This window comes from Nerophis ophidion, linkage group LG11, assembly GCF_033978795.1.
Source record: "Nerophis ophidion isolate RoL-2023_Sa linkage group LG11, RoL_Noph_v1.0, whole genome shotgun sequence".
Taxonomy (NCBI): domain Eukaryota; kingdom Metazoa; phylum Chordata; class Actinopteri; order Syngnathiformes; family Syngnathidae; genus Nerophis; species Nerophis ophidion.
The window spans coordinates 54,364,299-54,390,910 of record NC_084621.1 but is presented as its reverse complement, the minus strand read 5'-3'; the positions used below and the strand labels follow the sequence as shown (position 1 = coordinate 54,390,910).

The 26,612-nt window shown below is 38.8% G+C and overlaps 3 protein-coding genes across 6 annotated transcripts in view; 2 read left to right on the top strand and 1 right to left on the bottom strand.

Annotated features, from left to right (window-relative positions):
- rspo3 (R-spondin 3) overlaps positions 1-9,486 on the top strand; it is a 67,981-nt gene extending 58,495 nt beyond the window's left edge. Inside the window, exon 6 of one of the 2 annotated variants that reach the window (XM_061916273.1) lies at positions 8,540-9,486. In XM_061916273.1, the coding sequence (XP_061772257.1) occupies positions 8,540-8,736 (197 nt within the window). In that variant the 3' untranslated portion in view covers positions 8,737-9,486. Of the gene's footprint in view, positions 1-8,536 lie in introns of both variants that reach the window. The other variant, XM_061916272.1, reaches the window with a different exon arrangement.
- A 2,312-nt stretch (positions 9,487-11,798) lies between these two features.
- mdh2 (malate dehydrogenase 2, NAD (mitochondrial)) lies at positions 11,799-13,028 on the bottom strand. Its single transcript, XM_061916271.1, has one exon. It carries the CDS (start codon positions 12,887-12,889, stop codon positions 11,876-11,878), a length of 1,014 nt encoding a protein of 337 aa, XP_061772255.1. The 5' UTR covers positions 12,890-13,028; the 3' UTR covers positions 11,799-11,875.
- A 2,964-nt stretch (positions 13,029-15,992) lies between these two features.
- On the top strand, positions 15,993-26,612 carry rnf146 (ring finger protein 146). Of its 3 annotated transcripts, none has more exons than XM_061916267.1 (3): positions 15,993-16,154; positions 16,835-16,894; positions 24,397-26,612. In XM_061916267.1, exon 3 carries the CDS (start codon positions 24,409-24,411, stop codon positions 25,567-25,569), a length of 1,161 nt encoding a protein of 386 aa, XP_061772251.1. In that variant the 5' UTR covers positions 15,993-16,154; positions 16,835-16,894; positions 24,397-24,408; the 3' UTR covers positions 25,570-26,612. The 3 variants fall into 3 exon arrangements, with proteins under 3 accessions (XP_061772251.1, XP_061772253.1, XP_061772254.1); XM_061916269.1 differs by lacking the exon at positions 15,993-16,154 and adding an exon at positions 16,183-16,339; XM_061916270.1 differs by lacking the exon at positions 15,993-16,154 and adding an exon at positions 16,561-16,664.

Below are 26,612 nucleotides of genomic sequence, written 5' to 3'. Positions count from 1 at the left end.
AAGGTGAGCCCTCCCTGGTCCAGCAAGAGGACAGAGCTGATTAATGAGCAGGCAGAGAGGAGTGGAAGTGCGTAGGGGGTCAACAGACAGAGAAAAATCTCATTCTGTCTCTCCCTTTATCTCTCTTTCTCTCTCTCCTCTGCGTCTGCCGTGCCTACTGCCGACTTCAGCAGTTTCACAATCCCCAAAGCGGCCCGGCAGGCAGTGGTTTCTCGATTCCGCTCACACACGAACGGCAGCAGCACAACAGCAGGGGGGAAAGGGCCTCCGCGTTTGCTTCGCAGGTCCCGTCTCCAAGCTCCCTGAGGGTGGATCTTGTTATTATCATGAAGAACTGTAGCTCAAGCAGAGATAAACCTTCAGCATACCAAAACTATTGGTATGGTTTATGATGTGTTGCAAGAACAGATACTTGGGGAGGGTTTATTTAAAGGTTTTCTATTTTGGACAATGCTCTGCTCATCCCCACTGGGAGGGCAGCAACAGCTGATGAGTGCTGGGAAGGGAATGGGATGTTTGCTGCTAAACACTGACATCTAGTGGTCATTGTGTGTAATGACCTGAAAGCTGCGCTGTTGCAACATACAGGCAGGCAGGCATGTGTTCACTTGTCTGAAAATAATTTAGAGAAGTTACGTGAACGACTTTGAGTTGGAATCAAAGGAAACGTAGCAGTCTTTCCATTAGCAGCTAAGGTTAATTGTTCTGCTGTGGTTGTGTAAAACATACTTGCCAACCTTGAGACCTCCGGGAGGGGGCGTGGTTTGGGCGGGGGCGTGGTTAAGAGGGGACGAGTATAATTCACCAACTTGAGTATTTCATATATATTTCATATATATATATATATATATATATATATATATATATATATATATATATATATATATATATATATATATATATATATGCATGAAATAATTGACTTTCATTGAATTCTAGCTATTTATATTTATTTTATTATATATATAAATAAAATAAATAGTTGAATTTCAGACGGCACCTATCAGATACACAGTAATAAAAACACAGTTGTTCTACTAACTATACTGTGCTTGCTGGTTACTTAAAAAAGAAAAACAACACTTACCTTTAACTATTTGAGTAACCTTTGTTCTGCCATTTGCGTGCTGGCGAGAGTCACTTGCCGTCAGGTGCCCAACACCACGTAAATTGTTGGCCAATCAAAAAGCAACCCCATAACGCTATAGCCAACATTCCCCAGGAGATGGCGACAGACAACATAGAATCACTCTATTACAGACGGCGTCGCCATGGCTGTAACGTCCTCGTTCTTCTGCTTTGTCTCCTTGTGTGTGTAGTTTTTTATTAAAATCCGTAGATGTTGTAACGTGATTGGGAAGGCAAGCTGTTTATATAACAGGAAAGCGGACGTGAAAATAGGCTGCCCCCACTCATGTCTGCATGGAGCTGGAGGGGGCGTGAATTTCGGGAGATTTTCGGGGGAAAATTTATTCCGGGAGGTTTTTTGGGAGAGGCGCTGAATTTCGGGAGTCTCTCAGAAAATCCGGGAGGGTTGGCAAGTATGGTGTAAAATAGTCCAGGTGTACATAAACCAAGATGGGTCCTACAATTTTGGATTTAGATTTGTATTCTGTCCTAATTTTTATTGTAGGTTTATACAATTATAAACATGTTTTTGAATGTATTATTTGTCGAAATAAATCAATGTTTTTATGTAAAGGAAAAGCCCATTGTCAATGCACATAAGGGATATTGCACCACCTTATGGAATGTTTACAATGAAAACATTTACAATCATCCCTCATGTATCCCTAAACATGACCTATCCATCCATCCCTCTTCTTCCGCTTATTCGAGGTCAGGTCGCGGGGGCAGCAGCCTAAGCATGGAATCCCAGACTTCCTTCTCCCCAGCCACTTCGTCCAGCTCTTCCCGGGGGATCCCGAGGCGTTCCCAGGCCAGCCGGGAGACATATAGTTTTCCCAGTGTGTCCTGGGTCTTCCCCTTGGCCTCCTATAGGTCGGACATGCCCTTAAGACCTACATAGGGAGACGTTCGGGTGGCATCCTGACCAGATGCCCGAACTACCTCATCTGGCTCCTCTCGATCTGGAGCATCAGCGGCTTTACTTCGAACTCCTCCCGGATGGCAGAGCTTCTCACCCTATCTCTAAGGGAGAGCCCTGCCACCCGGCAAAGGAAACTTATTTCTGCTGCTTGTACCCGTGATCTCGTCCTTTCGCTCATAACCCAAAGCTCATTACATAGGTGAGGATGGGAACGCAGATCGACCGGTAAATTGAGAGCTCTGCCATCCGGCTCAGCTCCTTCTTCACCACAACAGATCAATACAGCGTCCGCATTACTGAATAAGCCGCACCGATCCGCCTGTCGATCTCATGATCCACTCTTCCCTCACTCGTGAACAAGACTCAGAGGTACTTGAACTCCTCAACTTGGGGAAGGGTTTCCTCCCCAACCCGGAGATGGCACTCCACCCTTTTCCAGGCGAGAACCATGGACTCGGACTTGGAGATGCTGATACTCATCCCAGTCGCTTCACACTAAACATGACCCCAATAAGCAAATTTTCACGAAGTAGGAATCGTATATTAAAACTCATTTTTTATAGCCAAAGAATAAACTGTTTACGACCTTCTAAATGGGTCCGTGTACCTTCCGTTCATTCTATTTCCAAATCAAGAAATGCAAATCAACAAACAAAATCAGAGGCGTTTTTCAATGTTTCTTATATATGGCAGATTTTAAAACAAATAAGAAGGGGTTGATTTTTCATTAAAATATCACCATAAAATTGGATTTTGTGCTGTTTTCCTTTTATGGATTTTTATTTTTCCAGATAAACACAAAAGTCCAATTCATGTTCATCCAAATTGCAAAAATGTGTGGTTATGTGTGTGATGACAAGTTGAACCGGAAGCAGTATTTTAGCTTTTCCTTTGCGTTTAGCATGTTTTTAGCATGTTTGTTCAGCAGGAGTCCTATTGTCATTTTAAAAAGTTGTCATTAAATAGTTTTCCAACTTTTGTTTCAGAAATGAAAATTTAAAAAATAGCCCGAAATGTGTTTTTTGATTTGTATTTAAGAATTCGAAATAGAATGAACAGAAGGTACACGGATCTAAATGTGTATTATTTATTTTTTTATATGCTTGAACATACCTAATTTACACGGACCTAAATGTGTATTATTTATCTTTTCATATGCTTGAATGTACCTAATTTAAACCAGAAATGTAATAGAATACGCTTTCGTGAAATAAAAATAAAAAGGAAAAGGAAGAACATCTGTTTGTTTAAGCAATATTTAAACCACGATGTGGCCAGGGCTGACGGTAAACCAACTTAAATGAAATATTTCAAAATAATTCCCATCAATAAATACTTAATAATTATTCTGATCGAATTGGATCTTATAGCTGGTACCAGTACTTGTTAACTTGATAAAAGGAAATTACTTAAAAAAAAGAAAATATATATTTTGAACTGCTCTTTGAAAACAAGAACAAATCTTTAAGATAGGCTGCAGCACCCACCGCGACCCCAAAAGGGATAAGCGGTAGAGAATACATGGATGGATGGAAGTTCTGGCTCCTTTCAAAGAACCATAAATACCATCCCTAAAATACTTTGAATGGAAAAATAAGTATATTAAGAGTTAATTAACATTTATTAGTATTATCTTGGTAAATTACACTATGCAAATGTACTAATGTTGTGGCCAGAGAGTCAACTTAAGCTTAACTGTAGAGCTCTTGGAATCTTTGCAAGAAGATTACAGAAGTAATACTCTTAGCTACAGAGAATGCAAAAAAAAAACTATGGGACACGCTCAATGGAGGTCCTGTGAAACTTCTTTTGGAAGCCCACTGAAGCGCCTCTGTTGAGATCCTTTAAAGCAGGAGTCACCAACCTTTTTGAAACCAAGAGCTACTTCTTGGGTTCTGTACTTCTTGGGTTCTGATTAACGCGAAGAGCTACCAGTTTGATACACACTTAAATAAATTGTCGGAAATAGCCATGTTGCTCAATTTACCTTTGATAAATAAATCTATACATATATATATATATATATATATATATATATATATATATATATATATATATATAAGAAAAAGGATATTTCTGTCTGTCATTCCGTCGTACATTTTTTTCCTTTTACGGAAGGTTTTTTGTAGAGAATAAATGATGAAAAAAACATTACGGTTTAAAAGAGGAGAAAACACGAAAAAAATGAAAATTAAATTTTGAAACATAGTTTATCTTCAATTTCGACTCTTTAAATTTCAAAATTCAACCGAAAAAATTTGAGACAAACTAGCTAATTTAAATCTTTTTGAAAAAATTTAAAAAAGAATTTACGGAACATCTTTAGTAATTTTTCCTGATTGAGATTCATTTTAGAATTTTGATGACATGTTTTAAATAGGTTAAAATCTAATCTGCACTTTGTTAGAATATATAAAAAATTGGACCAAGCTATATTTCAAACAAAGACAAATCATTATTTATTCTAGATTTTCCAGAACCATAATTTTAAAAGAAATTCGAAAGACTTTGAAATAAGATTTAAATTTGATTCTACAGATTTTCTAGATTTGCCAGAATATTTTTTTTTAATTTTAATCATAATAGGTTTAAAGAAATATTTCACGAATAATCTTCGTCGAAACAAAGAAGCTAAAATTAAGAATTAAAATAAAATGTATTTATTATTCTTTACAACAACAAAAAAAGTGCTTGAACATTGATTTAAATTGTCAGGAAAGAAGAGGAAGGAATTTAAAAGGTAAAAAGGTAAATGTGTTTAAAAATCCTAAAATAATTTTTAAGGTTGTATTTTTTTCTCTAAAATTGTCTTTCTGAAAGTTATAAGAACCAAAGTAAAATAATAAACAAATGTATTTAAACAAGTGAAGACCAAGTCTTTAAAATATTTTCTTGGATTTTCAAATTCTATTTGAATTTTGTCTCTTGGAATTAAAAATGTCGAGCAAAGTGAGACCAGCTTTCTAGTAAATAAATAAAATGTAAAAAATAGAGGCAGCTCACTGGTAAGTGCTGCTATTTTAGCTATTTTTAGAAAAGGCCAGCGGGCTACTCATCTGCCCCTGCTTTAAAATCATTCCAATATTACATAGGACTCAGGACCTTGAATGATTTGTTCATTAAAAGGTATTGTTTTAGTTCGTGGCACAAACCAGTTTTGTGTTATTTCGTGAACGGAAGATTCTATAATTCAATACTTACTCGTTTAAATACTTTTTTTCATATTTTCTAATGCTGTTTTGTATCTTGGTGTAGGTTTTAGAACCAAATACAAATGTTTTTAAAATGTTTTCTTGTTTTAGAGTAGACTTACCTTCAAGAAAGGCAGCACGGTGGAAGAAGGGCTAGTGCGTCTGCCTTACAATACGAAGGCTCTGAGTTGTCCTGGGTTCAATCCCGGGGTCGGGATCTTTCTGTGTGGAGTTTGCATGTTCTCCCCGTGCCTGTGTGGGTTCCCTCCGGGTACTCCGGCTTCCTCCCTGCTCCATAGACATGCACCTGGGGATAGGTTGATTGGCAACACTAAATTGGCCCTAGTGTGTGAATGTGAGTGTGAATGTTGTCTGTCTATCTGTGTTGGCCCTGCGATGAGGGGCGACTTGTCCAGGGTGTACTCCGCCTTCCACCCAATTGTAGCTGAGATAGGCTCCAGCGCCCCCCGCGACCCCGAAGGGAATAAGCGGTAGGAAATGGATGGATGGATGGATGGATGGATGGATGACATTCAAGAACACAGGTGTCCAAAGTTTATACACTGGAGGTCAAATACAGAAAAATTAAAACTGCTGAAAGCAACTACATGCTGGTCAATATATGCTAAGTTATCTGCGCAAAACATCCATCTCAGCTTTGTGTAGGTGATGAAGCAAAGTAGTGTACTACAGTATGTACCATCATTTCCGGCCTGTAGAGCACATCTAAATATGAGCTGCACCCACCTAAATTTGTGTACATATATTGGCCGCATTTTAGCCGCAGATGTACACATAGAAACATGAACTATCTACACAGATTCACATATTCAACAAAAGACAGTACCTACAACAAAGCATACAATAGCCCACTGAAAAAGTCATTGAGCACAGTCTTTGTACTTCTCCCCTTCCTACGGTCCAGCCTTCCGGGACCAGTTTGTTGTGGTGGATTTCCGTCCCGCACGGTGACCTTTTCTTTTTTTAAACATCAGGTCAATTGTTTTCGGTTTTGGGGCTATGTTGTGTGCATTTTGTTGTCACCTTTCCATGACTAGGGTGAGTCCATACGGCGCTAAATAGCTGACAAAAAGATTTTGTAATTGTGTTTTATTTAATGCATACAATTTCATTGGTCGGCAGTGACCCGTTACGCAATTTCTATGGTCTGATGTGACGAGGCAAAATTTATTGGCGGCTTTTGCAACTTGTGAACCCGGAAAAATCCATAAAAAGTGTGGGGAAAATGTTTTTGGTAGTTTATATATATCACACACACACAGTACAGGCCAAAAGTTCCGACACACCTTCCCATTAAATGCGCTTTCATTATTTTTATTACTATTTTCATATTTTCATGACCTACTCAGTGGCCTAGTGGTTAGAGTGTCCGCCCTGAGATTGGTTGGTTGTGAGTTCAAATCCCGGCCGAGTCATACCAAAGACTATAAAAATGGGACCCATTACCTCCCTGCTTGGCACTCAGCATCAAGGGTTGGAAATGGGTGTTAAATCACTAAAAGATATTCCCGGGCGCGACACAGCTGCTGCCCACTGCTCCCCTCACCTCCCAGGGGGTGACCAAGGGGATGGGTCAAATGCAGAGGACACATTTCACCACACCTAGTGTGTGTGTGACAATCATTGGTACTTTAACTTTAATTTAGAAGGAATTAAAACTATGAATGAACACATGTGGAGTAATGTACTTAACACAAAAAGGTGAAATAACTGAACACGTTTTATCTTCTAGTATTTTTTTAAATAACCCCCCTTTGCTCTGACTACTGCTTTGCACACTCTTGGCATTCTCTCGATTCTCTCCTTCAAGACTGTTGCAAATACCATTTCAGGCGACTACCTCATGAAGCTCATCGAGAGAATGCCAAGAGTGTGCCAAGCAGTAATCAGATCAAAGGGTGGCTATTTTGAAGAAACGAGAATATAAAACATGTTTGTACATAACTCCACACATTCATTGTTTTGATGCCTTCAGTAAATATCTACAATGTGTATAGTCATGAAAATATAGAAAACGCATTGAATGATAAGGTGTGTCCAAACTTTTGGCCTGTACTGTGTATATATATATGCTGTATATGTGTGAAAAAAAATAATATATATATATGTAGGTGTGGGAAAAAATCACAAGACTACTTCATCTCTACAGAACAGTTCTGTAGAGATGAAGTAGTCTTGTGATTTTTTCCCACACCTACATATTGCGCTCTACCACGGTATCGAGCCCTATTCTCTGGATAATCCAATCAAGACATATATATATATATATATATATATATATATATATATATATATATATATATATATATATATATATTAAGGCTGCGAATCTATCTATCAATTCAATATCGATTATTGGGGTCTGGATTCGATAATTTATCGATTTTTTTGTCGATTCAATTCGATTCTCGATTCAAAAACAATATTTTTCCGATTCAAAACAATTCTGTATTCATTCAATACATAGGATTTCAGCAGGATCTACCCCAGTCTGCTGACATGCAAGCAGAGTAGTAGATTTTTTTTTTTAAATAGCTTTTATAATTGTAAAGGACAATGTCTTAACTGATTGCAATAATGTCAATTTGTTTTAACTATTAAACGAACCAAAAATATGACCTATTTTATCTTTGTGAAAACATTGGACAGTGTGTTGTCAAGCTTATGAGATGCGAAGCAAGTGTAAGTCACTGTGACACTATTGTTTTTTTTTGTTTTTTTTTTATAAATGTCTAATGATAATGTCAATGAGGGATTTTTAATCACTGCTATGCTGAAATTATAACTAATATTGATATTGTTGTTGAAAATATTAATTTTTGTTTCACTACTTTTGATTTGTTCTGTGTCGTGTTTGTGTCTCCTCTCAATTGCTCTGTTTGTTGCAGTTCTGAGTGTTGCTGGGTCAGGTTTGGTTTTGGAATTGGATTGCATTGGTACGGTATTGCTGTGTAGTGGTTTGTTGGATTGATAAAAAAAAAAATAAGAAGAAGAAATGAGAATGAGAATCGATTCTGAATCGCACAACGTATTCGATTCGAATAAAAAAATTCCCACACCCCTGATATATATACATATATATATATATATATACATCATAAATACGGAATTATTTTATTTGATCAATATGCTGCGGGTTAGTAAAAAGCGGGGTCCAGACTAAATATGGCCCTCCAGACCGCAATTTGTACACCCCTGTTATAGAAGAAAATCCAGTACAATCAATGTGTAAATGCATACCCATATTCATAAATTTGATCTTCTCATCAACCAGCAGGACGAAGGAAGGGTGACCGAAAAGAGAGAAGAAAAAACAACTGCAAAGAGAACCCAGAGGTGAGACGGGAGAAGAACCGAGAGCGACCCAGGGCTCGAGACACGGGGGGCCGTGAAGAAAGCAGGAACAAAACAGAGCACAGACATCGCCGGGGTCATGACCCGGACCCCACCTCCCCTGGAGGCCTTGTGCAGTAGCTCTGTGAACACGTTTGAAGTCTAATGTCCCAAACTCCAAGCCTTCCTCTTCCTGTTACCCCCACTGTCTGCCCCTCTCAACTCCAGGGGTGTCGCTGCTACCGGTACAATTTGAATAAACTGTTGATGCACAAGTGGGATAGGCGCACATGGGGCCTACAGGCTCAGGCCAATATGGACTTTAAAAGTGTTTTTATTTTTTTGTGTAGCAACTATTAACTTCCACCCCTGACTCTTGTGTCTCATTTAAAAAAAAAAATAAAAAAAAAAGACAAGAGACGCTGCTGGTACTGAAGAAGATGAAGAGTGCAGGAGCAGGAGGCACTCTCTTCATGTTTGTCGATATGGTTATTTAATAGAGCCGTGGTACAAAGATGCGCTCTTGGATTTTGAATGTAGATTTTGCAACATTATGTAGAACATATGTTTATTCTTGGTCATGATTTTAGAAGCATCTATTTTATTTTATTTGGTGCAGAATTTATAAGGACAAACATTTTTTTTAAAAGGGTTTGATCTTGCCGACCTGTGACAATTCCACTGTTTGACTGTCAGATTGATTGATGTGTATCATGCTTGGTCCAAGAGTCACCTAAAACCGCATGCTCTGATCCAGAAACGGAGAATAAATCTAATTCACCAAGCACAATTTTTTTTCTGTTTGTGTAAATGGAACATGTTCTCCCAGTAAAAGTGCTCAACAAAGCATCCAAACATCTGTATGTCAAATAAAACTATAATGGATTTGTAGCTTTGGCTCTTATCTCTTCTCTCTTTATACTTTTAGGGAGAGAATTGCACAAAATCAAAATTAATATGATATATGTTTTACTCTCAAATGTCTTCAACTGAGTTCATATAGTGAAGCAAGGTTACTTATTTTTTCAAAATGCAAATCAATATGTGATGTATTATTTTTTCCCCCTGCTACATGTGTAAGATAATATAGTGGGTGCCTCTTTGCTTTTCCTCCCCCCTCCCCAAGCTGTTTACAAAAAAGTTCAAAGCTTACAATTGTCCAAAAAATATTACTAAGATTAAGAACTGATTATTATTCATTTTGGGGAAAATAGTGTAGACTTCTGACTGATTAAGAACTGTTTGGATTATTTTGTCTTTATGGACAAAAGTTTTGAAGTATCTGTATTCACTATTTTAGCAAAGGACAATATCTGGTAATGGTCACAAATGAGTCTGACCTGATCTTGTTTACAATAATAAAGGGGAATTGAAACTTTTAGTCGCTTATCCACACTTCTTTCTCTTTTCTACAGAAACAGTTGTAGTAGGCTATAGTAAAACTGATAGCAAGAGGCAGCTAACAATGCAGGTAATGGGGATTACCACATTCCGCCAATAAAGCCCTCTAAAAAGCCTCCAAAAACTTACAATAACCTTTTACGTACGCTGTAAGTATGTCATGTAGTAACAGGCACCTTCATGATAACATGTAATATTTACAGTATTTCTCATTTAAAACATTATCGGAACTTCTTTCCTGGGTGCATTGGTTTCACAGGGCGCATAGCAACAATTGCTACAATCACTTGACAGGCAGAATAGATGACACACCATTACCTGTAGTGTTAGCTGTCTCTTGCAAGCAGATTTTTTACTATTATTATACTACTACTAGTTTTGTTTTTCACAGAAAAAAAAAAAAAAAGTGTGTTCTTTTCTCACATATGTATTGTGGATTATAGACAAAATACAAAGAAATGCAATTCCCCTTTGATAGTGTGAATAAGATGTCAGAGTGCACAGAAAAGAGATGTTTTGGTCTCACGTAAAGATTGTGAATTTCCCCCACAAATTGCAGTACTCCTTTAAGAACAAAATTATTTATATGCCAGCCATTTATTGGAGCATATCAATTGGTGTTTTAGAGTCTTTGAGTTGATATGATACAGTTAAAGGTATTAGATAAAAGAATAGATTAGTCATTTTTCCTTTATTAATGCAGATTATTCCCTGACATTTTGCTGAGGAAATGGAGTATTTTGAAACCATTCAGAATAATAATAATAATAATAATGGATTAGACTTATATCGCGCTTTTCTATTGTTATATACTCAAAGCGCTCACAGAGAAGTGGGAACCCATCATTCATTCACACCTGGTGGTGGTAAGCTACATCTGTAGCCACAGCTGCCCTGGGTAGACTGACGGAAGCGTGGCTGCCAGTTTGCGCCTACGGCCCCTCCGACCACCACCAATCATTCATTCGCCGGTGTGAGCGGGACCGGGGGCAAAGGGTGAAGTGTCCTGCCCAAGGACACAATGGTAGCGACTTTGATGTCCATAGGTGGGAAGCGAACCTGCAACCCTCAGGTTTCTGGCACGGCCGCTCTACCCACTACGCCATGCCGCCAGAAAGGGTTCTAACTTCTAACAATGCTGTGTTATTGAAATAAGATCAATCGAGCATTTTGAGAGTGTGTGAATCTTTTAAAACAAATGTTTTATGAATTAAAAGCTTTGGAAGTATTTATTATATGTATTTATATGGGATTGTTTTATTTATTTGTAATATTTTACACTTTGTGTCATTTCCAGTTAATGTATCCATGCATTAAGTCAATCAACGATCAATCAATCAATCAAATGAATTATATAGCCAAAAAATTACAGGTGCCTCAAAGGGCTTCACAAACCAAAATGTAAATATACTCCTATATACTTCTGTCAACTGATTTTAACTGCACGTTCTTTTTACAAGTCACACATGTAGTTACATTTCAGTAACGCAATTGCATACCGCAAGAAAATAAATATCCAAGTCTAGGGTGATTTTTGTTTTTACGCTAGGACTTTTATTGATGACCTCCAATGATTTACTCACTAGTAACATTTGAGTGCATGAATAAGTATGATGACAGTATCCCCTCTTGGCTGTACAGTGACTGACTTAATATGAAAATAATGAATTTGATATTTGCAAAACAGGCCGTGAATGAGCTGCACACTTCTGTAAGGATCATATTTCGTGATGAGGGAGCACAAAAGGTCAAAATTTACACAGGTAAAAGAAAACCAGTAGAGGGAACACAGACACATCTGATAGATTTGTGCCTTTTAATTTAAGACAATGTATCAATGACAGCTGCAGGTTCAAGCTATATTTTAAGTGTCCTCCCTTCACTTCATATTAGCCACAAAATCCTCCCCCTTCTTGATGGACCCCTTCAGCTCGCCTATGGCATCAGCCACCAGCTTCTCCTCAAAGGCGGTAAGCTTGCCGAGCCCCAAATTCTTCTCAATGCCATTCTTGCCCAGGAGGAGAGGGGTGGAGAAGTACTTGCACTCCGTCTCTTCGGACCTGACGAAGGCGCACTCCACCACGCCCTCCTTTCCGTTCATGGCGTCCAGGACGGAGAAGGTGAAGCGGGCGCCGGCGTACGCCATGGAGAGGGTAGCTGAACCGGCTCCGGCCTTGGCCTTCACCACCTCCGTGCCGGCCTCCTGGATTCTGCCGGTCAGTGCAGACAACTGGTCAGGAGGGAACTCCACTTTGGGCGTGCACTGAGAAATGAGGGGGATGATGGTCTTCCCGGCGTGACCCCCGATGACGGGCACGCTGACACGGGCCGGGTCCAGGCCTTTGAGCTCCGCCACGAAGGCGTTGGCTCGGACGATGTCCAAGGTGGTGACTCCAAACACTTTATTAGGATTGTACACGCCATGCTTCTTCATGACCTCTGATGTAATGGGGATGGTGGAGTTGACAGGGTTGGCAATGACACAGATCACGGCCTCCGGGCAGTGGCGGGCGCAGGCGTCAGCCAAGGTGGCGACGATGGTAGCGTTGGTGTTGAAAAGGTCATCGCGGGTCATCCCGGGCTTCCTGGGTACACCAGCGGGAATGACCACGACTTCGCAGCCTTGCAGGGCAGCGCCGAGCTGATCGGGGCCCATGTGGCCCGTGACCTGGGCCCTGGTTTCAATGTGGCTCAGGTCCGCGGCCACCCCGGGCGTGTGTGCGATGTCATAGAGGGAGAGTTGGCTCACCAGAGGGCTGTTCTTCAACAGCAGGGAGAGAGGTTGGCCTATCCCGCCCGACGCTCCGAGCACCGCCACCTTAGCGTTGCTCTGCGACGAGGTGGACAAACTCCTGGCCAGGCTGACGGTAGGTCTCACGGCACGGGAAAACATTCTGTTTTTGTTCTGTTGTCCTTTCTTGGTAAATTGTACAATAAATACAAGCAGCCCCTGTTCTCTGTGACACCAACGTCCTCTAGCAACGACCGAACAGGAAGACACTTGAGCCGCCCACGTCGCACATAAAACTCGCGTTGTCCGACGTGATGTTGCGTAATCACGCACAGCGACGTCGAAGTTGCTGCGTTCGGGTGATGCCGAGCGTCGGAATTTTCCCCTTCTTCCACGAGAAGAGAACAACAAAGAAACTGGAACAACGGTAAACATTTGGAACTAGACCCTCGGCTGAATTGTATTGTGTAATGTTAAAAGTTGATTACTCCATATCAATACCTCAATTAATTTGCCACGAACAAAATGTTCTTGTTTGATTTAACATCCCACTAGACCAGTGGTTCTCAACCTTTTGTGAACATTTTTTGTAAATCAAGTACCCCCTAATCCAGGGGTAGGGAACCTATGGCTCTAGAGCCAGATGTGGCTCTTTTGATGACTGCACCTGTCTCTCGGATAAATCTTAGTTTACATTGCTTAACACGGTAAGTAATGAATAATTCCACTGGTAATCATTGTCAAAAATAACATTCAAAATATAAAACATTCTCATGCATTTTAATCCATCCATCAGGTTTCTACCGCACCTGTTCAAGAAGTCGCATTAATGGTAAGAAATATTTTATTTATTGTTGGTTAGCTTCAGAATAACAATGTTATTAAAAAGAATAAGAGACTTATTACACTCTAAAAATGTTGGTCTTGCTTAAAAATGCACGCATTTAGTTGTATTCAGTCTTAAAAAAAAAAAAAGTATATGGCTCTCACGGAAATACTTTTTAAAATGTTTGCCTTGTATGGCTCTCTCAGCCAAAAAGGTTCCCGACCCCTGCTCTAATCAGAGCAAAGCATTTTTGGTTGAAAAAAAGAGATAAAGAAGTAAAATACAGCACTATGTCATCAGTTTCTGATTTATTAAATTGTATAATAGTGCAAAATATTGCTCATTTGTAGTGGTCTTTCTTGAACTATTTGGGAAAAAAAAGATATAAAAATAACTAAAAACTTGTTGAAAAGTGATTCATTTATAAATAAAGATTTCTACACATAGAAGTAATCATCAACTTAAAGTGCCCTCTTTGGGGATTGTAATGGAGATCCATCTGGATTCATCAACTTAATTCTAAACATTTCTTCACAAAAAAAGAAATATTTAACATCAATATTTATGGGACAATTCCACAAAAAATCTAGCTGTCAACACTGAATATTGCATTGTTTCATTTCTTTTCACAGTTTATGAACTTACATTCAAAATTTGTTAGGTTATTATTGGGTAAATATATTTATAAAGGATTTTTAAATTGTTGCTATTTTTAGAAAGTTTTTTTTTTTAAATCTCACGTACCCCTTGGCATACCTTCAAGTACCCCCAGGTGTACGCGTACCCCCATTTGAGAACCACTGCACCAGGCAAACTAATGTTGGTGATGAATAATTTGGAAAATTATAACAATCGTAACATGTATCAGCAAGGGATACATTAAAATGTGTACCATTAAACAAGTTGAAAATGGTATTACGGTGTTACCATTTAGTGGTCAGTTTTACGGAATATGTATTTTACTGTACGTGTGAACTACTGTTTTATATAATGTATTCTCTTCCTCTGCAAACTACTGATAAAAAATGCAATCAATCAATTAAAAAAAACATATTAATACTATACAACCAAACCGAGGCTTCCGTATTTTATTTTATCAATATTTTGTGAATTTTATAAACCTTTATTTACAACATGCAACATTTAAATACAATCAAAAAATATCAAAATAAGTACAGAAATAGTTCAAAAAATTTAATGAACTAAAAAAAATGCATATATATATATATATATATATATACATATATATATATCCATCCATCTTCTTCCGCTTATCCGAGGTCGGATATAATATATATATATATATATATATATATATATATATATATATATATATATATATATACACACATATATATATATACATATATATACATATATGCATATATATATATAGATATATAGATATATATATATATATATATATATATATATATATGTTGTAGCTGAGATAGGCACCAGCGCCCCCGCGACCCTATAGGGGAATAAGCGGCAGAAAATGGATGGATGGATGGATATAGGTATATATATATATATATATATATATCCATCCATTTTATATATATATATATATATATATATATATATATATCTAATAAAATGTAAAGCCATAAACCCATACAAGTTCCGTAAATAATCCAAATTTGGAACACAGTATCATCATTTTCCCAGCATTTTTGGTTGTTAGAGGTAGAGAGCGTTTTAAAGTACAGTTCTAATTATTTCTTAAAGGCACAAAAAACATTTATGAATATAAAACTAAGCCAATAGTATAATAATGCTGCAAAGGTAAAAAAAAAAACTTTTTTTTGTTTTTTCATACAATGTAAATCCAAATAGCAGATCTTTAAAACCCAAAGCACAATTTTGTCATGATTAATGTCCAGCATGAAACGACAGATGCCCTGCCCTGTTTATAATGTATTGCCTTTATATTTCCTTCCATCCATCCATTTTCTACCGCTTATTCCCTTTTGGGGTCGCGGGGGGCGCTGGCGTCTATCTCAGCTACAATGGTGCGGAAGGTGTTGTACACCCTGGACAAGTCGCCACCTCATCGCAGGGCCAACACAAATAGACAGACACACTCACATTAACACACTAGGACCAATTTAGTGTTGCCAATCAACCTATCCTTTATATTTCCTGTATTTTATATTGTTACTTTGAACTGTTTTATATTTTAATCGTTTTATCCTGTAAAGGAACTTTGAGTACTCTGAAGAGCGCTTTACCAAATCAAATGTATTATTATTATTGTTGTTATTATTATTATTATTACAGCGGTTGAGTGCTTTCACAAGTCTAAAACAGGTGGTAAACAGTCTCTGGATGCATGTTGCATAAGGTGCAGGTCACATCAATGTCCTTCTTGTATCTAACCATCACAGTCTTTTTACATTTGCCTTTTATAGACAGAGACCACAACTCGGATGTGACGTCACAGACAATTCCAATTTCCCAAGTTACTTAAATGTCTCACTCTGAACCGCTTTCTCGATACGAAGGAAAACAAAGGCCGATAACATTGGAATTTGTTTGGGAGACGTTTTTTTAAATGTAGCCATCTACGGGAGCTGGACGACGACATATATCAGTACGGTATGTGCGTAGAAGCTGTGACACAAAAAAAAGGGTTCGCTTCGGTAATGTCGACCTAAAATAAGCTAGCAGCGTCACATGAACCCCGTCTATTTACTGGCGTCACATTACTGCCCTTTAGCCGCGCCACTAGTAGCTGCTACAGCACTGGCTTCAAGATGTTCCATTATTAAGTCCGCTTTTTGGTAAATATTTACTTGATGGCCGTTATATACGCTATGTTGACGCCTACCCCCTTAGCTCATTTTAAGAATACTTGTTAATTCGTGTTCGAGCTGTCATTCGCCTGTAAGGTTCCTGTAAATATTACATTGTTGGCCAGGTCAGTCTTTGCTGTGTTTGCTAAGATTAGCAGTTGTTGCAATGGCTGTGCTCGGAGGCCATCAGCACACACTGGCTTGCATGCAGTTAAGACAATTAGCAGAGCTGCCCTTTGTTTGGAACACTCGTCCAATCATCAATGCCAGTCACAGCTGTGTTCACGACAGGCGATTTGTGTGAAAATGCTTTGTATGTGAACCTTCAAAGTGTCAAAATGCTTTGTATTGTGAAGCTTTCAAATCCACACAGAGCATTGCTTGTTTTTTTTTCTCCAAATGTTTACACCGTGTCTGGATGTGTGGGTTGTCTTGATAAGTGCAGTTGTTTTAATACTACAATCTTCTTTTATCTTTTTACAGCGGCAATTTCGATGATCCATCAGCATTCCTCATGATACATCATCATTAAGTCTACTTTCAGTGAGTATGCAATTACAGTCTAAGTCAGTGGTTGTCAAATGGGGGTACGCGTACCCCTAGGGCAGTGGTTCTCAACCTTTTGTCAGTTATGTACCCCTTGTGAACATTTTTTTTTAACTCAAGTACCCCCTAATCAGAGCAAAGCATTTTTGGTTGAAAAAAAGAGATAAAGCGGTAAAATACAGCACTATGTCATCAGATTCTGATTTATTAAATTGTATAACAGTGCAAAATATTGCTCATTTGTAGTGATCTTTCTTGAACTGTTTGGAAAAAAGATATAAAAACAACAAAAAATGTCTTGAAAAATAAACAAGTGATTCAATTATAAATAAAGATGTCTACATATAGAGGTAATCATCCACTTAAAGTGCCCTTTCTGGGGATTGTAATAGAGATCCATCTGGATTCATGAACTTCATTCTAAACATTTCCTCACAAAAAAATAAATCTTTAACATCAATATTTAAGGAACATGTCCACAAAAAATCTAGCTGTCAACACTGAATATTGCATTGTTGCATTTCTTTTCACAGTTTATGAACTTCATTCATATTTTCTATTATTCAATAAATATATTTATAAAGGATTTTTAAATTGTTGCTATTTTTAGGATTAAAAAAAAAATCTCACGTACCCCTTGGCATACCTTCAAGTACCCCCAGGGGTACGCTTACCCCCATTTGAGAACCACTGCCCTAGGGGGAACTTGAAGGTTTACGTGAGATTTTTAACACATATTCTAAAAATAGCAACAATTCAAAAATCCTTTATGAATATATTTATTGAATAATACTTCAATAAAATATGAATGTAAGTTCCTAAACTGTGAAAAGAAATGCAACAATGCAATATTCAGTGTTGACAGCTAGATTTTTTGTGGAGATGTTCCACAAAAATTGTTGTTAAATATTTCTTTTTTGTGAAGAAATGTTTAGAATTAAGTTCATGAATCCAGTTGGATCTCTATTACAATCCCCAAAGAGGGCACTTTAAGTTGATGATTACTTCTATGTGTAGATATTTTTATTTATAATTTAATCACTTGTTTATTTTTCAAGTTTTTAGCCTTTTTTTTCCCCAAATAGTTCAAGAAAGACCACTACAAATGAGCAATATTTTGCACTGTTATACAATTTAATAAATTATAAACTGATGACATAGTCATGTATTTTACTTCTTTACCTGGGGGTACTTGCCAAGCGGTACGTGAGATTTTAAAAAATGTGAATGTGAGTATGAATGTTGTCTGTCTATCTGTGTTGGCCCTGCGATGAGGTGGTGACTTGTCCACGGTGTACCCCGCCTTCCGTCCGATTGTAGCTTAGATAGGCACCGGTGCCCCCTGCGACCCCAAAGGGAATAAGTGGTAGAAAATGGATGGATTCTAAAAATAGGAACAATTCAAAAATCCTTTATAAATATGTTTATTGAATACTCAGTGGCCTAGTGGTTACAGTGTCCGCCCTGAGATTGGTAAACTGAGTTCAAACTCTGGCCGAGTCATACCAAAGACTATAAAAAAAAAAAATGGGACCCATTGCCTACCTGCTTGGCACTCAGCATCAAGGGTTGGAATTGGGGTTAAATCACTTTAAAGGATTCCTGGGTGCGGCACCGCTGCTGCCCACTGCTCCCCTCACCTCCCAGGGGGTGATCAAGGGGATGGGTCAAATGCAGAGGACAAATTTCACCACACCTAGTGTGTGTGTGTGTAACAATCATTGCTACTTTAACTTTAATTTAATACTTCCGACAAAATTATGAATGTAAGTTCATAAACTGTGAAAATAAATGAAACAATGCAATATTCAGTGTTTACAGCTAGATTTTTTGTGGACATGTTCCTTATATATTGATGTTAAAGGTCCTGGTGAGCGCCTTGCATGGCAGCTCCCGCCGTCAGGGTGTAAATGTGTGTGTGAATGGGCGAATGTGGAAATACTGTCAAAGCACTTTGGGCTCCTCAAAAAGGGGTAGAAAAGCGCAAGTACAACCCATTTACCATTTATTTTTTTTGTGAAGAAATGTTTAGAATTAAGTTCATGAATCAAGATGGATCTCTATTGCAATCCCCAAAGAGGGCACTTTAAGTTGATTACTTCTATGTGTAGAAATATTGAATCACCTGTTTATTTTTCAAAATGTTTTTAGGTATTTGTATATCTTTTTTTCCAAATAGTTCAACAAAGACTACTACAAATGAGCAATATTTTGCACTGCTATACAATTTAATTAATCAGACACTGATGACATAGTGCTGTATTTTACTTCTTTATCTCTTTTTTTTTTTTTTCAACCAAAAATGCTTTGCTCTGATTAGGGGGTACTTGAATTTAAAAAAATGTTCACAGGGGGTACATCACTGAAAAAAGGTTGAGAACTACTGGTCTAAGTCCTTTGATTTATCGTGAATTATCCTACTGCTGTGGTTCTCAACCCTTTTTCAGTGATGTACCCCGTGAACATTTTTTTTAATTCAAGTACCCCTTAATCAGAGCAAAGCATTTTTTGTTGAAAAAAAAAGATGAAGTAATACAGCACTATGTCATCAGTTTCTGATTTATTAAATTGTATAACAGCGCAAAATATTGCTAATTTGTAGTGGTATTTCTTGAACTATTTGGAAAAAAAAGATATAAAAATAACAAACTTGTTGAAAAATAAACAAGTGATTTAATTACAAATAAAGATTTTTACACATCGAAGTAATCATCAACTTAAAGTGCCCTCTTTGGGGATTTTAATAGAGATCCATCTGGATTTATGAACTTAATTCTAAACATTTCTTCACAAAAAAAGAAATCTTTAACATCAATATTTATGGAACATGTCCACGAAAAATCTAGCTGTCAACACTGAATATTGCATTGTTGCATTTCTTTTCACAGTTTATGAACTTACATTCATATTTTGTTGGAAGTATTAAATTAAAGTTAAAGTACCAATGATTGTCACACACACACTAGGTGTGGTGAAATTTGTCCTCTGCATTTGACCCATCCCCCTGATCACCCCCTGGGAAGTGAGGGAAGCAGTGGGGAGCAGTGGGCAGCAGCGGTGCCGCGCCAGGGAATCATTTATGGTGATTTAACCCCCAATTCCAACCCTTGATGCTGAGTGCCAAGCAGGGAGGCAATGGGTCTCATCTTTTTTATAGTGTTTGGTATGACTCGGCCAGGGTTTGAACTCACAACCTACCGATCTCAGGGCAGACACTCTAACCACTAGGCCACTGAGTATTCAATAAACGTATTTATAAAGGATTTTTGAATTGTTGCTATTTTTAGAATATTTAAAAAAAATCTCATGTACCCCTTGGCATACCTTCAAGTACCCCCAGGGGTACACGTACCCCCGTTTGAGAACCACTACTGTAGGACAGTGGTTCTTTTTTTCCAAATAGTTCAAGAAAGACCACTACCAATGAGTAATATTTTGCACTGTTATACAATTTAATAAATCAGACACTGATGACATAGTGCTGTGTTTTACTTTTGTATCTCTTTTTTTCAACCAAAAATGCTCTGCTCTGATTAGGGGGTACTTGAATTTAAACAATGTTCACAAGGGGTACATCACTGAAAAAAGGTTGAGAAACACTGTCCTACAGCATACATCTAATGCAGTCATTGGGGCTGGGTATCGGTACTTTATACGTACCTGAAAGGTATCGACCGATACCAAGTAGTATCGAAACTGTGTCTGTCAAACGATACCTGCAATTGGTTCTTTTTGTACCCAGATCAAGAAAAAAATACAGTTTCTATGGTTTTGCTCCCAGCCAATCGCTGCAAGCGGGCTTCGATTCAATACGCCATGTGATTGGTCCACCAACGCAACAACAATACTTTGTATGGCAGTAAAGCGAGTTGAAGCAGTGCATAATTGGCTGGTCATCATTCCGAGATGCTGGCAGCAAAACGGTCAAAGTTATGGTTGTACTACGCGCCTGTGGTGCCGTGTGCAAATAAATGCATACAATGCGGCTAGATTTTTTCAGGGAAAACGGGGAATACTAGCAATATGATTAAACACCTCATTGAGCACAGAGCAAACTTAAGGACGGCGAACTGTACTGTTTAAAAAGTTGGCTTCTACAACACCAGTCGTCCTCGTCGTCTCAACAGGACACTGCTCAACTGTCGATAACTTCAGGTAATACATAAATGGTTACAATGTTAACAATACTCATCCTTTGTACGTCAAAACATGTATCGTCAAGTAAATCATTTTGGGCATGTCGCAGGCATGTGAGGGGTTAGGGTTAGCTTGCTCGCTAATTTCACGGCCGAAATAATACTTTGTTGTACATGTTTGTACAGTTATTTAACAAATATTTGAGCACTTTCAAAATGTATTTGTGTAAAAAATCTTGAATGGGGAGGAGTGGTGTAAATTACGCAACCCATTGCATTCTTTTCACATTATTAATATCGAATGAAGTACTCAGTTGGTATCTGTATCGTTTTAAGGGTACTGGTATTGGTACTGGTATCGAACATTTTCAAACGATACCCAGCCCTAATAGTCATCCATCTCCAGGTGTGTGGATATGCAGAATATACATATCTTAATTTTAATTGGAACTCATTTACATTTTATTTTCAATGATGATATAGTTATAAAGATACATTTGTCCCCCAATGTATTTATAGTTTTTGCATTTAGTGTAGGGCAGCACGGTAGACCAGGCGTTAGTGCATGTGCATCACAATACGAAGGTCCTGGGTTAAATCCTTGGCTCGGGATCTTTCTGTGTGGAGTTTGCATGTTCTTCCCGGGGCTGTGTGGGTTCCCTTCGGATACTCCGGCTTCCTCCCACCTCCAAAAACATGCCCCTGGGGATAGGTTGATTGGCAACACTAGATTGGCCCTAGTGTGTGAATGTTGTCTCTCTATCTGTGTTGGCCCTGCGATAAGGTGGTGGCTTGACCAGGGTGTACCCCGCCTTCCGCCCAAATGCAGTGAAATAGGCTCCAGCACCCCCCGCGACTCTGATTGGGACAAGCGGTAGAAAACGGATGGATGACAATTAGTGTAGGTGGATTTCAATTTCAAGCAGCTTATTAAAACTGTTTTCAGCTGCCAAATATACAATTTTGACAATGGTACCAAACCAGTTAAAGGTGCAGTATGCAAATTCCACACAAGAACATTTTTCAAAGTAAAAGGTACAACAAAAACACCACCGGCTCGCTTATGTTACCATTAGTGGTTTAACAGAACACATGTGTTAATTGTCTATGTATTAGACTTAGACTTCATTTTACTGTCATTCAAATTTGAACTTTACAGTACAGATAAGAACGAAATTTCGTTGCATGACTTAGACTTTATTTTACTGTCATTAAAATTTGAACTTTACAGTACAGGTAACAAAATTTTGTTGCATTAGCTCGTTGTAGTGGTGGATAAAAGAGGAATATGGTGCAGACATAAATAGATTACTGTACCGATGAATATATTGCACTTTTACATATGCATCCGTGTTTATGGATGTATGTTATATTGTCTTTATATTCCAGCGAGTTAATCCGTTTTTGAGGGGGAATTGAGGGGATTATTATGATGCGTTCAAGAGTCTTATGGCCTGAGGGAAGAAGCTGTTACAGAACCTGGAGGTTCTTCTACAGAGGCTGCGGAGCAGGACATGATATATTTCACTAATACTAAGTTTATGTAATAAATTATTGTAACAGCCTGAATAAAATGAACAGTGTTTACAGCGGTCACGCACCCAGTCTCATCAACACAGACAGTGCATGCACACCCTCAAAAGCAGTCAAAGAGAAGCAAGGAACAAGTTGCAGTCATGTGGTTGTTATGATAGAATAAACACTCAATGACAGCTAACGCTAGCTATCCAAATTGCTCTTATTAGCTAACAACACCTAAAGCTAATTCACATGCATTTTAGGGTTTTTAACGTTAAACCAATGTGACTGGATATCCGGTTCGAGAAGTGGCTGGTTCGGCTGCGCCGGTCACAGCCCCCTCGATCAATGAGGTTGAGTTGTGAATCTTAGACACATAAACCGGTTATCACGCCAAATTATAAATCAGTTGACAGTTTTTGTCTTTAAAACAACATGCTAGGAAGGGCTGTCTGTAAAAAAAAAAATTGTCACACGCTTCCTAACTGGAGACAAGAACAAACGTAAATACATGGACCGGGAGACGCACAAGACTAGCGATCAAACAGTTTATCTTTAAAACAATGCTCGTCACGGCTGCCTGCCAAATAATGACCCACAAGACTCCTAACATCAACACCATGGACTGTCGCCATGCTGTGCCGTCTTTCAATATTATAACATCCCAAGTAATAGACAAAAAGACAGATTCCAAGTTAGTCTTTCGTTATTTCACAAAATGCAACGTTCTCGTACAACAGGCTCAATCTACGTGTCTTGCCCTCTTTACCGCCAATGTTCCTTTCCCCTTACAACTCCGCAACACACGTCATTTCTCATTTTTGTCGGTTAGAACCCGTAGGCGTCTGTGACGACGCTAACCTGACTTGACTCTATGAAAAGATATATTTTTCACATGTTTGCCTTTTTACTTTTATAAAACATATTTCATATGTTTTAAAAATGAGGTATTACTGGAAGTTTGTCACATTTATAGAATGTACTTTTTTAATATTTGAAGATGAACATGCATATAGCTGTTCTCAATTATCAGTTTGTTATTCTAATGGAATTCAACTGATCAGTTTTCTTAAGAGGGTTGGCACCCATCCGAGCAGTTTTCATCAGTTCATGCTCATAAACTTAACTTGGGCAGATCTAGCCTGAGCGCTTGTTGCCAAGGTCCTAACTATTTATTCTCTAACATGAAGAGGATGTACAGAAATGTATGCTTTTGTTGTGTAAAAAATAATGTCTAGAACTGTGTGTTGATGCTAATCATAGTCAAATAGTGCAAACTTTGTATCCAATTTAATCGAATCGTTCATACACTAAATTAAATTGCATCAACATTTTCTGTTTTATTAATTAAACGTTTTTGAATCGCATCGTAACCCACGTATCGAGATGCGAAGCAAACTGTCCATCACAAAGGGATTTACATCCCTAGTTCATCTTACGTAATTACGTCATTAAATACGAGAAGCCGTGAGAGGGCGGTATATAACGCTTAAAATGCATTGGAACGTTAGCGTCCTTGAGGCATGTAAATTGTGAATTGTGAATTATATTTATATAGCGCTTTTCTCTAGTGACTCAAAGCGCTTCTACATAGTGAAACCCAATATCTAAGTTACATTTAAACCAGTGTGGGTGGCACTGGGAGCAGGTGGGTAAAGTGTCTTGCCCAAGGACCCAACGGCAGTGACTAGGATGGCGGAAGCGGGAATCGAACCTGCAACCCTCAAGTTGCTGGCACGGCCGCTCTACCAACCGAGCTATGCCGCCCGTTCAAAACGTTTAAATCTTTTAAGTTTAGTTTTCTTTTTTTATTAACAATTATCCTCCACTTATTTCTCTCCCCAGTACTTGTGAAGGATGGCTAGTTGTGGGGAGATAGATCACTCTGTTAGCTCAATTCCCCCAAGTAAGAAAGGGAGCAGCAACAGCGGTGCTGCCGGAAGTGGGAACAGTGCCGAATCATCTGGTTCCAGCAACACATCGCCGGCCCTGTCTGTACCAGAATGTGCTATCTGCCTGCAGAGCTGCGTCCACCCTGTGCAACTGCCATGCCACCACGTTTTCTGTTTCCTCTGTGTAAAAGGAGCATCCTGGCAAAGCAAGCGCTGTGCTCTTTGCAGACAGGAAGTGCCAGATGACTTCCTGGAAAGGCCCACACTTCTCTCTCCAGAAGAGCTCAAAGCATCAGCAGGGGGTCGTGGTGGGGCAGCGAGCGATCATGCCTGGTATTACGAGGGCCGCAATGGCTGGTGGCAGTATGATGTGCGAACCAGTCGAGAGCTGGAGGACGCTTTTTCGAAGGGCAAGAAGACTGCAGAGATGCTCATTGCCGGGTTTTTGTATGTAGCTGACTTGGAGAACATGGTACAGTACAGGCGCAATGAACATGGACGTAGACGCAAGATGAAGCGAGACATTTTGGATATTCCCAAGAAGGGAGTAGCTGGACTGCGTCTGGACACTGAGAGCGTCACCGCGGCAATTGCGGCAGCAGGTAGGGAAAACTCTGCTGATGGAGCTGATACCACAGCAGCAGGCGTACAGCAGCAGGTCCCTGGCATCCCTCCGCCTGTTGTAGCACCTCCACCCTCTTCAAGACCACCTACTTCCTTGGGTGGTCAGCCTGACAACAGCAGCCCCTCTCTGGAGGACGCCCTTTCACAACTACAAATCAGCCACAGAGCCACTCCATCTTATGAACGATCTAGCGCAGGCGAAGGAGTGGAAGAAGATGAGGAGGAAGAAGAGGCTTCACCCTCCAGGTCTTCTGATCCTCACACCTCCGTTGATGAATCTGGCTCTGGAGACTGGAGTGACGATGAGGAAGAGGCTAACGACGAGGAGGGTGGGGGTGGAAATGAAGAACATGTGGAGCCATGGGAGGGTCAGCCTCGGCGACAAAGACTGAACCCAGAGGACCGAGCTCTCCCTGGTGCGGAGTCCACCTCTCCCCCTTTGTCATCTAGAAGTGGAAGGTCCAGAATGCCCGATGGTCAGTGTACAGTAACAGAAGTGTGAAGTTATCAGTGTATTTGTTCCTTAATCAATAACTGCCGTGTTCCGTTCCATTAATTTATTATATACTTTGTACACACATTCACTGTCACAGCTCAAACTTTTCTTTTTGAGCAGCTCTGACTGACTGCTGCCTGTAAAGAGTCATTTGATTAGTAAAATTCTAAGCCTAAACACCATCGGATGTGTAATAAAGACCTGTGACATGAGAGTGAAGAGCAAGAATGGCTCGTTCACTTCCATAAATGGAACTGCATCCTTGTCATCAACATGAGCGGTTGCATTCTCATCATCTTTAACTCTCTCCGCTAACATGACACCCATAGAACCCATGAAACTTACTTACTATGTGGCTCATTTTGACTAACTCCCGTCCTACTGTTGACTCAGATTCAACAAATAACGAAGTTTCGATCAAAATTCTTAGTGCTAACATTTGAAATCATCTTGAGGCAGGCTGTTTGCTCAATGTCCCCATTAGGAACCTAATTAACATGTAATGTTTTACTACATAGTCATTGTGTGGAGCTTACAAGAGAATATTGCTGCCCAATGAGGTTGGATCGCAGGTTTCTGAATGCAGCGAAATATTAAAGGTAATAGTTTTTAACATTAAAAAAATAAACTAAATATAACATGGTTTTAACTTTTGAGGTAATTGAAAAATAAATGTGAAGTATTGGTGTTGTCCTTTTAAAAGTTGTCATTGCCTCTGTTCACTCAAGTGTGCCACTAAAGATATAAGAATAGTGCATGTTTGAAGAGAGAGTTAATGCTACAGGTTGGTAAGATACTATTGATATTTTGGGTTTAGTGTGGATAAATGTTCTGGTTTTCCTTTTGTTTGACATTGGTTTTCATTTTTAAATTACGTGCAAGACAGAATGAGACGACATGTCATTCCAAAACGGAGTCGTTTTGTTTTCTCTGTCTAGTTTATTTGCCTAAACTTTCTATTCTGAATAATTAAATTTTTGTAACTGTCTTCGCTTGGCAATTTTTTACTTTGTAATTTAAGAATAAATTGTCATTTCATCAGTCTAAAA

Excerpts from the sequence above, each read along its gene's own strand:
- rnf146 (XM_061916267.1), top strand. The coding sequence starts at position 24,409 with ATGGCTAGTTGTGGGGAGATAGATCACTCTGTTAGCTCAATTCCCCCA.
- mdh2 (XM_061916271.1), bottom strand. The coding sequence starts at position 12,889 with ATGTTTTCCCGTGCCGTGAGACCTACCGTCAGCCTGGCCAGGAGTTTG.